Genomic DNA, 18,311 nt, shown 5'->3' on the forward strand with positions numbered 1-18,311 from the left:
ACTATGTCCTGCACAGTGCTGAGAGTCACAAGCCTGCATAGCAGGAGGTGATTAACGGCCCTGCACACATGCATGACAACGGCCTCTGTGATGGATTTCCTGACTCCAGATTGACTCCCAACTGGCTGTAGCCATCTGGTTTCCAGGGTACAATCACTAATTGCTTCTCAGGTATCACTGCAGCTTTCATTTTGGTGTCCCTGCATTGGATGGCTGGGGCAAATTTGGCACACAGATCTAGGAATGTGGCCTTGCGCATCCAAAAGTTCTGCAGCCACGGCTCATCAGCCTGAAGTTGCATGATGATGCAATTTCACCAGTCAGTGCTTGTTTCCTCGGTCCCAGAACCAGCACCTTACTATCTCCAGCTGCTCCATGAATGCCACCAAGAATCTTCAATTGTTGTTTTCTATGTCCCACGGCAATCTAGCCTCCAAGGAATTGTTATGTTCCCTGCAGCTCCTACTGAGGCTCTGCAATACTGCAGGATCATGCACCTTATGCTTGCAATGCTCATGACAACAGTGTAGAACTGTGCAGGCTCTATGCATCTCTCAGAGATGGCAGACAGCGAGGGGAGATATGGGGGTTTATGGGATTTTGAAAAGAAGGCACGAAATTTATGGTATGCAGATGAAATTATGGGATGGAGAACACTGCATTATGGGAAGTTGACCCCAGGCTCCCATTCACCCGTCCACAATTTGTTTTGGCCCCATCAGGCATTGCAAAAACTTCCCAAAAGACTCTGCATTGGACAGTGGTGAGTTGCACTGTGGGATAAACAATGAGGAGTCTTTGTGGCACCTTAGAGACTAACACATTTATTTGGGCATAAGCGTCCATGGGCTAAAATCCACTTCATCAGAGGCATGAAGTGAAAAATACAGAACATAAGAACATAAGAAAGGCCGTACCGGGTCAGACCAAAGGTCCATCTAGCCCAGTATCTGTCTACCGACAGTGGCCAATGCCAGGTGCCCCAGAGGGAGTGAACCTAACAGGCAATGATCAAGTGATCTCTCTCCTGCCATCCATCTCCATCCTCTGACGAACAGAGGCTAGGGACACCATTCTTACCCAGGAGCAGGTATAAATACATGAAAAGATGGGGATTGCTTTACCAAGTGTGAGGTCAGGCTAACAAGATAAATCAATTAACAGCAGGATACCAAGGGAGGAAAAATAACTTAATAACAAAAAAGGGGATAGAGAATAAGACTGAGAATATATTATTGCCCTTATATAAATCCATGGTACGCCCACATCTTGAATACTGTGTACAGATGTGGTCTCCTCACCTCAGAAAAGATATTCTAGCACTAGAAAAGGTTCAGAAAAGGGCAACTAAAATGATTAGGGGTTTGGAGAGGGTCCCATATGAGGAAAGATTAAAGAGGCTAGGACTCTTCAGCTTGGAAAAGAGAAGATTAAGGGGGGATATGATAGAGGTATATAAAATCATGAGTGATGTTGAGAAAGCGGATAAGGAAAAGTTATTTACTTATTCCCATAATACAAGAACTAGGGGTCACCAAATGAAATTAATAGGCAGCAGGTTTAAAACATATAAAAGGAAGTTCTTCTTCATGCAGCACACAGTCAACTTGTGGAACTCCTTACCTGAGGAGGTTGTGAAAGCTAGGACTATAACAATGTTTAAAAGGGGACTGGATAAATTCATGGTGGCTAAGTCCATAAATGGCTATTAGCCAGGATGGGTAAAATGGTGTCCCTAGCCTCTGTTCGTCAGAGGATGGAGATGGATGGCAGGAGAGAGATCACTTGATCATTGCCTGTTAGGTTCACTCCCTCTGGGGCACCTGGCATTGGCCACTGTCGGTAGACAGATACTGGGCTAGATGGACCTTTGGTCTGACCCGGTACGGCCTTTCTTATGTTCTTATGTTCTAACTTTTGAAGTGGTAAGAGGGTGGCCCATCACAGACAGTTGACAAGAAGGTGTGAGTAAGAGTAGGAAGAAAGGTTTCAGAGTAGCAGCTGTGTTAGTCTGTATCAGCAAAAAGAACAGGAGTACTTGTGGCACCTTAGAGACTAACAAATTTATTTGAGCATGAGCTTTCATGGGCTACAGCCCACTTCATCAAATGCAAGTAGGGAGAAATTAGTATTGGGGAAATTAAGTTTAGGTTTTGTAATCACCCAACCACTCCCAGTCTTTATTCAGGCCTAATCTCATGGTATCCAGTTTGCAAATTAATTCCAGTTCCGCAGCTTCATGTTGGAGTCTGTTTTTTGAAGTTTTTTTGTTGAAGAATTGCCACTTTTAGGTCTGTTATTGAGTGACCAGAGAGACTGAAGTGTTCTCCTACTGGTTTTTGAATGTTATTATTTCTGATGTCAGATTTGTGTCCATTTATTCTTTTGCGTAGAGACTGTCTGGTTTGGCCAATATACATGGCAGAGGGGCATTGCTGGCATATGATGGCATATATCACATTGGTAGATTAATTCACACTGGAATTAATTTGCAAGCTGGGAGCAGTTTCCTGAATAAAAACACAAAGTCATCGTACAACTGCACTGTGTGTCACTGTTCTCCTCTCCATCTATCTTGCACGGACCTCCAAGAGATGAAGAGCAAAAAGCTTTGCAACTCCTGTCCTACAATGGATTCTTCTCCCCCCCCCCCCCGCCCCATATCTGCTCTATCTTGATAATGGCTGTAACCTCAACATTTGTAAAAAACATTTGTATAGCTCCACTGAAGACAATAGATCCATGCTGATTTACACCAAATGAGGACCTGGGCAGTGTGTTGTTAGTAACAATGTAGAGGAGCATATCAACTGACATACAGAATATTAGTTAAATGCAGAAAGAGATGATCTACCTTGGACATGGAGGTTATACTGTGCTGGTTAAATATCTGTGCACCACTGCTCTCTTCTGGATAAATGTCAGACTTGCTTAAGTATCTCCTGCTGCCCAACCACTAGATGGGTAGTGGCGCGTGCGCACACACTAGCCAGTAAATTACATTATTTTCATGGATTAGGATACCAGAGGGGGTGAGAATTATTCTGATACAAATGTGACACAATGACTAGCTTGTTGTGTGACCATGTCTCTTTCTAATGGGGACCACTGTCATGCCCTGCTTGCTGTTTACCCGCAGACTTACTTCTATAGCTCAAGTGACAGTGGCTTGCGTTTCTGGTGATGAATGTCCTGGGTTCGATCCTGCTGATGACCATGATGCCTGTACATCTCCTTACACAGAGTTCTGTGACAATACTGTAAACGTGGGGCATATGTTTCCTTGATCCATTCTGTAAGCCCGTGAACGAATGGCTGGATGTTTTAAAAAGATACAGATGCTAATTCATAATCCTTTTATTCCAGTATTCATGTACTCCTGTGTCAGAGTCATTCACTGTCTCTCAAACTGGAACCATTTCTTCCACAAAAGAATTTGATTTTGAGAGAGATCCACATACGTAAGTATTCATTTTGATCCTCTGATTATTCTTGTTGTTCATTATTAACAGAGACCTACTGCATGTAATCCACAGAGTGATTCTGGTTTGATTTTGTTTTTATTTAACAGTTATGTGTTAAACATAACAGTGACAGACCGCCTAGGGCTGAGCACCACCAGGACAGTGATAGTCAACATCATTAACACCAATGATGAAACACCTTACTTTACCACGTAAGTGAAACATTCACTTTGTACCCTAAAAATACAAATGGTTCTCAGACTTTTCAGCCCCAGCATCATTGGTTCAACCTTTTGGGAGACTCTGTAATATAGCCATTAACTGATACAATGTCTCATTGTGTACATGTACTTCTCCCTCTTTCTATATCCATCTTTCTTAAACTCAGATTGTAAGCTATTTGAGGCAGGGACTATTTTTTTGTTCAGAGCCTATCGCAATGGAGTCCTGCTCCATGACTGGTGCCACAATGAAACAAATAATAATACATAAGAATGGCCATACTGGTCAGAACAATGGTCCTTCCAGCCCAGTATCTTGTCTTCCGACAGTGGCCAATGCCAGGTGTTTCAGAGAGAATGAACAGAACAGGACAACCACCAAGTGATCCATTCTCTGTCACCCATTCCCAGCTTCTGGCAAACATTAATAACTATTATAATAACTATTTATTTTCATTTTGTTTTGACTTCTTAGTCTCTTGTTGGATGTTTCTTTCCATTGTCCTTGTATATGTTATTACAGTTAATTTTCAAAGCTCGTGTTTAATGCTAAGTCAAGCATGAAGACATACACTCTGTCTGAAACTCACCCCTATGCAGAAGGTCAAAATAAGGTCTACGGTCCAGATCCACAAAGGTACTTAGACTCCTTACTTCCATTGATTTAACTGGAAGTTAGGAGCCTAAATATCTTTATGAATCTGGGCCCTAAGTCTCAATTTTAGGGTCCACTGCAATTCATAAGCCCCCTGCTCAGGTGGCAGCCTTTAGGTACCTAGACATCTACTGTAAAAGTTCCCTAGCTACTTTTCTGCCTCTGGGCATGTGCACTGCTGCCTCCTTCTAGGGGTCTGGACACCTGTCTCCTGCCTACCTCCCAGCATGATCCATGAACTGGGGGAAGATAGACATTCACCTGCCTATCTTCCCTGCAGGGCCTAATCTGGCAGGCACCCTGAGCATGCCTGCCAGATCAGGGCCATTCAAAATCCAGTTGGAGCAGGAGGATATGGTGCCTCCCTTATAACTTTTATCCCAGTGGTTAGAGTAGTGGTTCTCAAAGCTGGTCTGTCGCTTGTTCAGGGAAAGCCCCTGGCAGGCCGGGCCGGTTTGTTTACCAGCTGTGTCCACAGATTCGGCCGATTGTGGCTCCCACTGGCTGAGATTTGCCGCTCCAGGCCAATGGGGGCTCTGGGAAGGGCGGCCAGCACATTCTTTGGCCTCTGCCACTTCCCGCAGCCCCCATTGGCCTGGAGCGGTGAACTGCAGCCAGTGGAAGCCGTGATCGGACGAACCTGCGGACGCGGCAGGTAAACAAACCAGTCTGGCCTGCCAGGAGCTTTCCTGAGCAAGCGGCGGACCGGCTTTGAGAACCTCTGTGTTAGTGCACTCACCTGATATGGGGGAGACCTAGGCTCAGTTCCCCACTCTGCCTGAGTGAGGGGAAAGGATTTGAACACAGGTCTGCCACACCTCTCAGGAGAGTACTCTAAACACTGAGCTATGGGATATTTTGATGTTTGGCTCCATCAATCTTTTCTGTTGATGCTGTTCCATTTTGGATAAATAATTGAATAGAGCACAAGCAGAGATAAGTGCGTCTCTGCAGCCCAGACTTAGGTGCTCTGCCATGCCTACCTTTGCACATGCAATAACAGCAATTGCACATCTGAATACTCATTTGTACATGCAGCTGCAATAATCACAAGTAACCATGCAAATTTGCATGTAAAACAATGCCTGGGCCATAAACTCATTCAGGAGAAATCAAGCCCTACCGGGGTGAATATATTGAGCTAGTTTTATAAATAAAGTGAATCAAATGTTGCCTGGAGTTCTGGGCATGCTCAGTCAGGGGAAAGCAAACCCTGTCATTTAAAAATTTATTGCACCACTGAGACAAGCTCTTTAAAATATTATTGTCCTGGAAGCAGTGACTGTGTTTATTCCATAGCAAGATTCCTTATACTGCTGCTGCTATTTTTATTTTTTTAACCTGCATGTGGATGGAATGAAAACAGCTAATCCATTTGCAGGAGATGGACTGGATGATCTATCAGGTCTCTTCTATTTCCGACATCTACAATTCTATGACTGTCAAGCAATATTGACACTTAGCAATGGGCGTGGGGGAACATTTATTTGCCTCTGTTGAACTTGGTCTACTCTAGGAAAGAGAGAGTCTACAGGATTCCAGAGGAAACCAGCCCAGGAAATGTTGTTGCCAATATGACAGCTAAAGATCCAGATGGTGAAGGCATTGTCAGCACACTTGTCTACAGCATCAGTCCACCTAATATGCATTTCTCCATAAATCCATGTAAGACAAACAAAAATACGATATGTCCTTCAATCTATCTGTGCCTTTTGGTACAAGATGAGAAACAATCCAGGTTTGATAAACTCCTTTGGCTCCAGTTTTAAGTTATCTTATTTCCTTCTGTCGCTACCCTTATGAAGAAGCAGCATACTTTATATCAGGTTAATACATTCTTAGGGTAGGGCTGGGTCCTTGGGTCTGGCTGAGCTGTGCTCAACGTGGAAGTGAAAGGGGGGTGGGGAGCGGCAAAAGTGGCTTAAACTCATCTGATCCTGAGGGCTGTTCTCTCCAGCACCTCCAGAATAAATTAGTGTAGCCTCACCATTTTCCTAATCTGCGCTGGCTGCAAAATTCCCCAATGGGCTGTTGCGCCAGCTGGAGATTTTCAGGGCACACTCCAGCCACCTCCGGTCCTGCCTGCAACATGCGTACTTCGCCAGCGGTGGGCTGGGAGGGAGTGATGTAGACCTTTATGCCAGCCTGGGATTCCTCTAGGCGAGAGGACTCCTCAGTTGCCTTCTTAGGGCAGTTTTATGCCTCTGAGCCATGAGAGCAACACAAAATGGTCAGATCAGAGGGCCAAAGACCGGGACTTTAATGTCCTTCATGGTGCAGGCTGAATCCCCTCCCAGGATAAGAGCTACAGGAGCCCTGTAATTCAAATCCATTATTTCCCCCAGGTGAGACATCTCAGAAGACTTGACAAGCTCATATAACAGGACCCTATTCGCCTTCTGTCCATGCACACCGGGTTCGCCTCGAGTCATTTACAGCTGTGTCAGTGAATGTCACCCTTCTGAACTGGTAGCACTTTCAGTCTGATTGGCGCAGTTGTAAATGACGACACAAAGCACAGGGCAGTGTAGAATCAGGCTCAGTGACTCTTTTTCTTCTTTCTAAATGCTTTGGCTTCCCTGTGCCTTCTGGGCTTACAGTGCTACACTCCCCATTAGTACACTAAGAAACACAGACAGTGTATAAACACATTCTGTCACCCTCTTCTGGCTTTTTGCCTATAGTAATACATGGCTGACAAGTTTTCCTGTTTGGACAATGGCAGATGAAAGGGTATATAACCAAGAAGCGAATGAGTGAAGACAGAACTTGACACACAACGTCATAGTTGAGAATGATTCTTACTATACGTAGATCTAGAGCTGCCTTGAGAGCACTAGAAAATGAAGTTCTGTCTTTAGCCACAGGGCAGGGACAGCATGAACATTAGCAGTGCACACTTCCCAACACTACTCTGCCAATGTACCTCACCCCTGACTTACAAAGACCCTGATTTGAAACAGACTAGGGGTGAGAGGGTAGGTCAGTCTCCATGCCTGGTCAGTTATTGGCCTCTCTGCTGAGGCTGTCAGCCATGATGGTATTTTTGTGCTGTGGACAGTAAGGGTTAGATAAAATGCATCAGTTTATTTCAGATCACTAAACAAACAGCTGCGACGTGGAGGTAGGGAAGGCTCTATATTTACCACCAGTTCCCTGAGCCATCAAGTCCTTGAGGAGAACTATACATTTAAATATGAATTCTTGTCATTTCCTTTCCAGTATCTAACGTCTCATTCCTTTCCTCTTAGTCACTGGTGTGATTTACGTGGCTATGCGAATAGATCGAGATGCTGCTCCCCTACGGCTACATCCTAACATCTCATTGGTTATTCATGTGGAGGACAATCCCAGTGGTGGGCAAACGAATGAAATGGAGATAACAGTCATTATAGAAGATCTCAATGACAACCCACCAGAATGTAGCTTCTACAACTTCAGGTACTAAGCCACTCACGATGTCTCTCACCAATATGATGGGGCCAGTATTTGATGTAGGGCACCCCAGTTAGGCACCTAGATCCTGCATGTGTGTGTTCAAATGGGCAGTCCCTATTGGCTCCTACTGGTAAGTGCTGACTGTGTGTCTTAAGTTGCAGGGCTCAAACATCCTGTTGGTTCAGGTTTGAAAATTGGGCCCAAAACATCTGTTTCAAATCAGGGTTTTATTTCTCTCTTTCTCCCATTCAGATGTCAATCACCACAGCGTCGAGGGGCCATAGACTGTATATAATTTAAAATAGCATAATTTCTGTCCTTAACAGAGGCAGACTTTTCAGCCCTCTCATTTCATGAGAACTTATTAAATGGGATCATTCTAAGTGGTTGACTTTCAGACCCGTCCGGCTGTTATTAATTTTAACCTTTGCCCTCTCCTTTCCCAACTCCCTTTCTTTGTCTGCTGTTTTCATGTTCTTGGCCTGCAAACGCTACAGGGCATAGGCCACTCTGCCATTATACACGTTTGGTGTGCCACTGCAAGCACTATAAATTACCATCAGTCCTGCTATTTTCTGCTGGACGTCTGCCATTCATACTGCGTGTGGGTGGCGAGGGGGGATAGGTGGGATTGTGTCATGAAGGATTTAGAATCTTTCACAGTTCATGGGGCTGACCCCGGTGTTGTTCCATTTTTGTGCTGTTGTCAACAGAGCTGGGAGAAATTTTTCACACCATTTATTTGCCAAAAAAAAATGCAGCTTTGGTCAACATGAAACTATTCATGAATTGGACAGGAATTTGCCAGTTTTAATCAAAAATTTGGCAGCGGGGGGAGGAGAGCTGGGTTCACAAGGAGGTTTTGGCATCATTCACAAAACTGCTGTAGGAGGAGGAAGCTCCCTTGTAATCTTTAGCCCAGTGATTAGGGTACTCATTGAGATGTGAGACCCTTCCCAGCCACTACATTTTTTGATTTGCTGAAATTTTTCAGTATGCTACAAACTGAATTTTATTCCATAATTTTTCAAAACTGCCAGGAAACCGAAAAATCAGTTATTCACACAACTCCAGTTGTAAGGCCCATTGGATGTATTTTTTGTCAAATCTTTTCAATTCACATTTAAAAGACCCAGTCCTGTAGCCCGTCTGTTTTAGCCCACAAAATATGCTCAAATAAATTTGTTACCGGTACTCTCTAAGGTGCCACAAGTACTCCTGTTCTTTTTGAGGATACAGACTAACACGGCTGCTACTCTGAAACCCATCTATTTGTGAAACTCCAGCGAGGGTCAATGGGATCTGTGACTGAACAAGGACTCCAGAGTTAGATCCCAGGGTCTGGTTCTGATCTCACATCCAGTTTTATATCAGTCTAACTCAATTTAATTCAAGAGTGACACCTCTGAAGTCAGTTGGTGTAACTGAGAGCAGGATTGAGCCCGAAGCACTTTGTTTTCATTAAATCTGTGCTGCAGTTTTAAAAAATAACAGAATCAGAGTGATAGGCAAGAAACTCACTTTAAAACAGTCACTTCTGACTAGATTGAACTCCTAGATATTTAGTCATTCTTCAGGGAATGAGAGAATAGCTCTCCAATTGAAGCATATTGAAAAAAAAAACAGAATAGCATTAAGTGAGATGGGAAATCAGCCCAGCAAAAGTAGTTTAGTGACAGGAAAGTGTTTTGCTCTAAATTGAGAAATTATTAAATTGATCTGAATAATCTACTTGAGGTTCCAAGGATGGCACGAAGCACCCAGTTAGGGAGAAATCCTGTAGTTATAAGGAATCTCCTTCTCCTGTGTTTTTAAACATCATGATCGTTAACCTGTAGCCCTCTGGGACATTTTTCATTGATTCTAAGGTCAGAAGCGACTCATTTGATCATCTAGTCAAACCTCCTACGTAACACAGGCCATAGAACTTCCTTGAAATAATTCCTGTTTGAACTAGAGCAGGTCCTTTAGAAAAACATCCAAGCTTGATTTAAAAATTGTCAATGATGAAGAATCCACCATGACCCTTGGTAAACTACTCCAATGGTTAATTACTTGGACTGTTAAAAAAATTATACCTTATTTCCAGTCTGAATTTGTCTAACTTCAGCTTCCAGTCATTGGATTGAAGAACCTATTATCAAATATTTGTTCCCCATGTAGGTACTTATTTACCACGATCGAGTCATCCTTTATCTTCTCTTTGTTAAGCTAAATAGATTGAGCTCCTTGCATTTATCACTATAAGGCATATTTTCTAATCCTTTTATCATTCACATGTCTTTTCTCTGCACCCTCCCCAATTTATCAACATCCTTCTTGAATTGTGGACACCAGAACTGGACACAGTGTTCAGTAGTGGTCATACCAGTGCCAAATATGGAGATTGACCCTCAGGGCCAGCTCCAGGTTTTTTGCCACGCCAAGCAAAAAAAAAAAAAAAAAAAAAAAAAAAGGCCGGAGTGCCGCCGTCGAAGCAAAAAAGAAAGCAAGCAAGCAAACAAACAAAAAGCTGTAGTGCCGCCCCTTGAAAAGTGCCACCCCAAGCACATGCTTGGGATGCTGGTGCCTAGATCCGGCTCTGTTGACCCTACTCCTGCTCAAGATTCCCCTGTTTGTGCATCCAAGGATCACATTAACTCTTTTAGCCGTAGCATTACACTGAGAGCTCATATTCAGTTATTATCCACCATAACCCCAAAGTCTTTTTCAAGGTCCCTGCTTCTCAGGATAGAGCCCCACATCCTGTAAATAAATCCCCACAAGTCTATGTCTCAGACAAAGCACAAGCTGTTCCCATCTTGCCTGACATATACAAGGCTGCTCAAGGAGTATTGAGTGAAGTGACTGGAGCTGTCATGATTCCACCCCATCCCTGTAAGCAATAAGGAAGTAGGGAGATGGAGGAGATGTGGGAAACAGAATTGCAGAAAGCTGCAAAATCATTGTGGATCAGGTTCTTGACATTGCATTATAATATGGGTATCCGAGCCTTTCATCAATAGAAGATGGCATTGTCAAGATGACAATCACCACAACAGAGCATCTGGAACTCACTCCAACTTTATGGTTGTCTACTATTCCATTCATGGAGAAAATGACTCTTCAGTTCTGCAAAACTGATGTGATGAATGAGAATTGCTTTGGTTGAGGTATATCAGATTCAGCTGACAGATCATGGGTTATTGTAATTAGTTTAGCTGGAAATATATCACACGCTGTCCTAAGATAAAGAATAAAAACTAATTTCAGTGTTTGAAAGTAACCTTATGCCCTCATAGGCCCTGATCCAACAAAGCACATAAACATATACTTTAAGCATGCATGTAGTCTGATTGATTTTGGTCCCACACCAACTTTAATGGGACTACTCAAATGAGTAGAATTAAGCATATACTTAAGTATTTTGTTCAGTAAAGAAAAAACAAGGCCAAGTATCAATTAAGGGGCAAATGAACTAGCATGTAGATAGAGTACTGAACTGCAGATTTTTAAAAGATACTCATTTAAAATTAGAGGTGAATCAAACTAAGATCCTGATGCTAGTTCCAAAGTTAAGAGGTGTTCCAAGCATTTGGTTTGGGTTTGTCTAAGGGTTTTGCTTCAGCCCATTGGAGAGAGAAAGGGGTTAGCCACAAAATACGGATCAGATTCCAGCTCTGTTCCTAAAGTTTGGGGTGTTGGAATCTGGGATTTTGGTTTGAAAAGTCTGTGGAAGTCAATATGAAGTACACTTCAAAAGCTGTTAAGAGGAATGTTGTAAAGAGGCATGATGGGAAACATTTCTTTTTGACAGACTTGAGGTATATGAAACAGCCACCACTGGGACACTTCTCCTTGACCTGCGAGATCACTGCCAGGATATAGATGTTGAACCATCAAATAATGAATTTAACTTCACTGGATTGTCTGGACTTGGAAGTAACAAATTCACACTGAATCCATCTGGCTCGGGAAGAATTGTGGTTAGTTAATTGTTTTGTTTTACGAAGTCTCAATTAAGGTGGCAGTTTGTTAAATCTAATTAAGGTATCTTCCAATGCTCTACATTCATTATCCTTTCAGGAAAAATTGTTATTCACATTGGGCTAGGATGAAGTCTATTGAAACTGTTGATTAAATGTGTGCATGATTTTTTTTTGGTGAGACTGTTCTCTATGGAGTCTAGAGATCATGATGCACAATTGCTCTTTATTCTAAAATCTGAAAGAATGGTTAAAACTGGTGAAAAATCCCAAAGCCAGAGACTTGTTTGAAATCTCCTTTCTAAGGAGTGTGGGGGGCACATAATGAATGTCAATATAGTGCTTTGAAACTCATTCCTGTTTAACATTGATATGGAGGCATAACAGGAGCAACCGGGGCAGGTCTCAGCAATTTTAACAGTGCCAGACTAATCCCAATTCACACAAGTGTTTGTAACATACTACATGAGATCTTGGCTATTCAGAAGAAAGATTGACATACCAGAGAAGCAACTCAAAACCACCTCTTGACTCCACTGGTAAGAACTGTAGAGCTACTCAAGGTGGTCAGTTCATACAAATGCACCTTGGGATTTGCACTTGTTTATTTCACATGACAGAACAATGGATTCCTTGTGCTGATATCAGATCTGCAGTTGCAAGAACTCTATCCAGTTGCTTGGCATGTGTAATGCTGCTTGTTTTGTGGATAAAAACTGTGCTATACGCCAACCAGCAAGCACCTAGATATATCATTCAGAAGAGAACATTGCAGAAGCATGATGGATGGTGATGTACCACAAACTACTTCCTCATCTACAAGGCTAAGAAACATTTGCATGACAACACAGGAATTTATGTCCTAATCTCTTCTGCTCACACTGGCTGTATAATGTAACATGCTGGCTAAATGTGCCATTTCCCCTCCATTGGCTACTCCATAGAGGATAAGAGCCTAGTACTGCTACTGGCTGAAGGAGTTACTATTTTAACTCAAATGGTAGAGACTTGAGCTTTAGTGCTGACAACCCCAGTGAGGGTGCTACAAAGTATGGCACAATGCAAGAGACAGGGTTTTAATTCCCCATTTGGGCAACTACTTTGTAACGACTCTCCCCAGGGATTATCATCAGTGACTGAACCTGAGACCTTCGGCATAGGCCTACACTCCATGATCTAAAGCAGGGGTTCTCAACCCTTTTCTTTCTGACACTCCCCCAACATGCTATAAAAACTCCATGGCCCACCTGTGCCACAGCATATCCAGTAGATTAAAAACCAGGGCTGGCATTAGAGGGTAGCAAGCAGGCAGGGCCGGCTCTCCAGTTTTCGCCGCCCCAAGCAGCGCGCCAAATTGCTGCCGCGGGCGGCAGGCGCGTTTCCGCAGTGGCGGCAATTTGGCGGCAGCTTCTATGTTTAGCTGAAGCCGCCCCAGACAGCTAAACATAGAAGCTGCTGCCGAATTGCCCTCACCGCAGAAATGCGCCTGCCGCCCTAAGGGTACACGGACTGCCCCCGCCCTCCGTGGCGGCAATTCGGCGCGTTGCTTGGGGGCAAAACAGGGACTGCCGCCCGTTGCAGAATGCCGCCCCAAGCACCAGCTTGGAATGCTGGTGCCTGGAGCCGGCCCTGCAAGCAGGGCAATTGCCTGAGGAATGTTATTCAAAGGAGGAATGTTATTCAAAATACGTTTATGTTCAACACGTTTTCATAGCCATACTTAACCATTAGTTAATCTTCCATTATGTTTCCAGATAATATCTACATTTACATCAAAATCAAGCAAAGCTAAGTTGCTTGGGCTTTGGCTCTCTGCCCTGGGTCCCCGTGAGTCTAATGATGGCCTTGCTCTCTGGTTTATTTTGGAGGACCCCTTGAAACCTGCTCGTGGCCCCCCAGGGGGGCCCAGACCCCTGGTTGAGAGCCTCTGATCTAAAGGATCAACATTGTTTGTTGGTAGTGGTAGTAGTAGGTTCTTTTCCTCTTTATGGACCAACCATGAAATAAGGGACTTGTTACACTTAGCCAGCATATTACACACACTTTGAACTCAAAGATAAAAAGATCAAGACTTTCGCTACATGTAACACAGGGCCCCTACAAGTTTAGCTAAAGGAGAAAGAATCTTCTTGGCTGTAGTGGAGTTAGGAATTACAGCTAGACACCGGAGAGCATATTCAGTCCTGTAATTTATTAATTGCTTGTATAATTCAAAGAGGGCAGTGGTATATGTATTTAGCCAGCACAGAACACTGGAAATTATCATTTGCTTGGTGTGTGCTGTGACTTTATGTAACGAGGTATAAATACAGTTTTCTTTTTTTAATCTAGTTGATTGGAGATCTGGATTTCGAAAATCCAGATAATCAAGCAGTTGAGGAATATACTTTGACAGCTGTGGTGCAAGATATTGCCCAGCCTTACTATACTAGCAAGTATCCCTTTTATTCTTCTTTGAGATTTTTTTCCCTATGCTGTTACGGCATAGAAGGAGGAATGTTATTCAAAATACGTTTATGTTCAACACATGGTTTCATAGCCATACTTAACCATTAGTTAATCTTCCATTATGTTTCCAGATAATATCTACATTTACATCAAAATAACTCCAGTGAATGAGTTCTTCCCAGTCTTCAATAGCCCATCCTACGTATTCAATGTTTCAGAAATTACTCGAGGTACAGTAAGTAAAGGCTATCCTATAGATGTAAGGTTGTTACAGTGTAAAATAATTATCTTGGGGCAAAAATATATTAGTTTGTATTACAAAAGTGCCTCAAAGCCCCAGCCAATATAAGCTGTAGTCTTTATTTAAATCCACTCTTCCACCACACACTATAGTGGTTCCCTCCCTCCCCACTACCATATTTCATTTTAAAAAATGACCCACATATTGGGACCGTGAAACCTGATATTTTTTCCAACAGCATTGACATCACCCACTGGCTAAATATACAGTAAAGCAGAAGGGTAACTCACCACCAGGGTGCCCCCTCATAGCTGAGCTTGTGCAGCAGGATCTTCTCTGCTGGTGTCCCCTACTGACAGCTGCTCCAGGCTGGGAAGGAGTTGATGAGAGCCTGTGGGCTCCATCAGCCCTGTGCTGTTACACCTTTGAGAGGTGCCAAGCCTGGAGGAAGGAGTTAAAAAAGGAAAGAGTCTAGCTCACCAGTGACTGACCAGAAGGAGATGTGGACCTCTCAAGGAAGGCCTGGTCTACTTCTTGTGACTCAGATCAGTTATAGGGAACAAAGCAAATTGAAAGGTCCCTATCTACCCCAGAAGGCTCTGGCATCTAGGAGGCTCTGGATAGGCCCTGGGTCCCAGCCCAGGCAGCTTCTGGGTTTCCTCTGGCCTCAGCCAGGCCTTCCATCAAGGGCCTAGCACAAGAAAGTCACCTGTCCTGGTCAGCCACTACTGAGCTGAGCTTTTCCTCTTTGACTCCTCCCTTCAGGCTTGCCACCTTTGGCAAGTTTTAAAGGGCGGGGCCGACTGAGCTCACAGGCTGTCATTAACCTCTTCCCAGCCAGGGTGGGGTTTGTAAACCCTATGACAAGGTGTCATATCAGCTCAAGATGGCCACAACTGCAGGCAGACAAAAGACAATGCACAGAACCATCACTTGAAAAAAGTATGGCAGGCCTACAGCAAAATTGCAAGAAAAGACTGGGCCTGCAATACCTACCAAATCCTGGCCTGCATTCAGGGTGGGAACATGTTGAGGCTGCTTCTGAAACTCTACAAGCTTTGTGTGGTTTGAAAGAGCCTGTTGGAGTTCAGCAATGCTCAGACAGGCTTTGCAAGTAAAAATGCAAAACAAAGGCTGGTGTAATGGTAAGGCACTGGACTGGGACTCAGGAGATGTGGGTTCAATTCCTGTCTCCTCAGAAGAGAGTTTTCTGGTGGCTTGGCTGGCTAGTATTCCCAGGTAATGCCGCTTCTGTAATTTTCACTCCATTCATCTGAAGAAGTGGGTTTTTTACCCACGAAAGCTTATGCCCAAATAAATCAGTTAGTCTTTAAGGTGCCACCAGACTCCTCGTTGTTTTTGTGGATACAGACTAACACGGCTACCCCTCTGATGCAGGAGTTAAAATGTCAAGTTGCTGATAGGAATCAAGGAGAGCAGAGACTTAACCCGGGTCTACACTGGGGGGAGGGGGTCAATCTAAGTTACACAACTTCAGCTGCGTGAATAACATAGCTGAAGTCGACGTACTTAGATTGACTTACCGTGGTGTCTTCACTGTGGTGAGTCTGCTGCTGCTCCTCCGTCGACTCTGCCTGTGCCTCTCTCAGCGCTGGAGTACAGGAGTAGATGGGAGAGGGCTTGGGGGGGGAGTCGATTTATCGCATTTAGACTAGATGCAATAAATCGATTCCCGCTGGATTGATCGCTGCCCGCTGATCTGACGGACAGTGTAGACATACCCATAGTGTGGATGCACAGGTCCCCATGTAGAGGGCAAGGGCCCTGATCTTCAGCTGTTCCTCCTAGATTCATGCAGCTACCAGGAATGCTTTGGTTTTGAGAGACCTGTTAGTTCCATGGTGTAGGGGTGAGGCTAGGCATCATACACTGCCTCTCTGTAGGCACAATATGGGGAACCTCATGGAGTTTCCTGTCTTGCATGTGCTTCCCTCCTCCCACCTGTGTGAGTCAGACCTTTGTTATGTAATCATTTAAATAAATCTCTGAAACACGTGTGACTATAAACACAGAGCTTTGCTGGATTCTGCAAAAAGCTTATTTGAGTTAAACAACTGTTAGTGTAAACCTTTAAATACTGTTGCTTTAAAAACCCTTCGCAAAACAGCACACATTTTTGGAGAAAATACAGATGTGGGCTCTAACGGGATTTGGGGGATGGGGTAATGCCAGCAGAAAGCATGCTGGCTGGCACACCAACTAGGAGCTAGCAATCTGCAGCAGGGCTGGAATTCAGAGCCAGGAGGAGAAATAAATGAAATGCTGATGTAACCCTTCTGCCGGGCCGAAACGATAGCAGCAAGGGCCGGGTTCAATACATAGGGGTCCCTTCCCCACAACATAATGCAAAACCAGCTCGAGCCCCCACCCAGTGACCTGGGAAAATCTTACACTCACCCCTGGGTGCCTCGAAGAGGCAATACTTCCCCTCTCGCAAGCACAGAGTCTTGGTGTAGCAGAAAAGGTTTAATTACATGACAAACAACAAGCATTAAACTGGGAAAATACCTCAGCTAGAGTTCATAGGTCAAACAGTGAGCAAAGACCCACTCCAGCAAATTGGGCCATGTCCTTCTCTCAGGGCCCTTGAGTCCAGCAACCCCCAAATCACCCACAGTCCCAAAAGTCCCACAATCCAAAAGTCTCTGTCCCGGGTCAGTGCAGCCCCAGAGCTCAAGAGTCTCTCTGCAGAGGTCCCCCTCCCCAGCCTAGGTAGAAAGGGGCACCTTACGTGGTTTCAGGGCCAACTGCCCTGCCTCTTCGTGGGGTTCTGCTTCCGCTAGTCATCTCCGCAAACAGCTCAGCTCCGCTTGCTCTGTGGGCTGCTCCGCTCTGCCAGCTGCTCTGGTCCACCAGCTGTCCTGTGAGCCACTCCAGCCAGCCTCACGAGCTGCTTGGCTCCACTCACCCAGTGGCTGCACAAACTGCTCACTCTGCTCTGCCAGCTGCTCTGCTCCACGGTATGGCTTCAGGCTCCCCCCACTCATTAGCACAGTACTCAGTGCTCTCAGCTCAGCAAGTCCAGCTCTTCAGTGATTTCAGCTCTTAGTGATTCCAGCTCTTAGTAGGGGAGCCCCAGTACCAGTGAGTTCAGCTCAGTAACCTGCATTTAGATTCTTAAGGGAATCAAAAATTAACTCTGACATTCCACAGTGGAGAGAGGCACAGGTGGAACTGGTGCTTCTGGCTCACACAAAGCGCCTGCACCACCACATACAGATCTCTGTCCCCAGCCTCTCTCTTTTCAATGGGTTTTGGAACCCATGTGCCCCATCTAGCAAGCGCTATCCAGCTGACAATGGAACCCCCCCATCACAAGACAATTTTGTAGTTCCCCATTTACCCAATCAGGGTGACAAAATTTCATTGCTCCTGCCCCAATAACAACGAAATTGGAGCTCCCACAGCTGCGAAAATAACCATCCCATGCTGCTTTGCGGTATGCTAAGTGGGGTGGGAGTGCCCATGCAAATAACCGGAATACCAATGCAACACTTTCCGCACTCCCCATAATTTACCACCAGATGTCAGGGTGGGGCTCATCCTGACTCTGCTTACACTGATGGCCTCAGTGACAACAGCTCCCCAACCTCCCCTCCCTGTTTCACTTTTGGCATTTAGCCCATAATTCATATAAAGCAGGTTATTTAAATATGCGTTTAGGGTGAAATTAACTCCTGCACAGAAGTCACTCTCACATCACATATGAAAAATCATATATGGGGAAACTGACAGCCAAAATATAGGAAAGTTTTGTATTACTTCCCCCTCCTCTTTTTTTTTTTAAATTTTTTTGGTTAAAAAAAAGAAATAAAACAAATATTGAGGGCTTGTTTATACTGAGAAGTTAATTCAGAT

The 18,311-nt window shown here is 44.3% G+C and overlaps 1 protein-coding gene across 1 annotated transcript in view; it reads left to right on the top strand.

Annotated features, from left to right (window-relative positions):
• CDHR3 (cadherin related family member 3) overlaps nt 1-18,311 on the top strand; it is a 71,912-nt gene that overhangs the window by 23,271 nt on the left and 30,330 nt on the right. Inside the window, exons 5-11 of the mRNA XM_044987174.1 lie at nt 3,367-3,461; nt 3,572-3,676; nt 5,857-6,005; nt 7,592-7,781; nt 11,575-11,743; nt 14,075-14,174; nt 14,323-14,421. Of these exons, the coding sequence (XP_044843109.1) occupies nt 3,367-3,461; nt 3,572-3,676; nt 5,857-6,005; nt 7,592-7,781; nt 11,575-11,743; nt 14,075-14,174; nt 14,323-14,421 (907 nt within the window). The remainder of the gene's footprint in view (nt 1-3,366; nt 3,462-3,571; nt 3,677-5,856; nt 6,006-7,591; nt 7,782-11,574; nt 11,744-14,074; nt 14,175-14,322; nt 14,422-18,311) is intronic.

Source organism: Mauremys mutica, chromosome 1, assembly GCF_020497125.1.
Source record: "Mauremys mutica isolate MM-2020 ecotype Southern chromosome 1, ASM2049712v1, whole genome shotgun sequence".
NCBI classification, from domain to species: Eukaryota; Metazoa; Chordata; order Testudines; family Geoemydidae; genus Mauremys; species Mauremys mutica.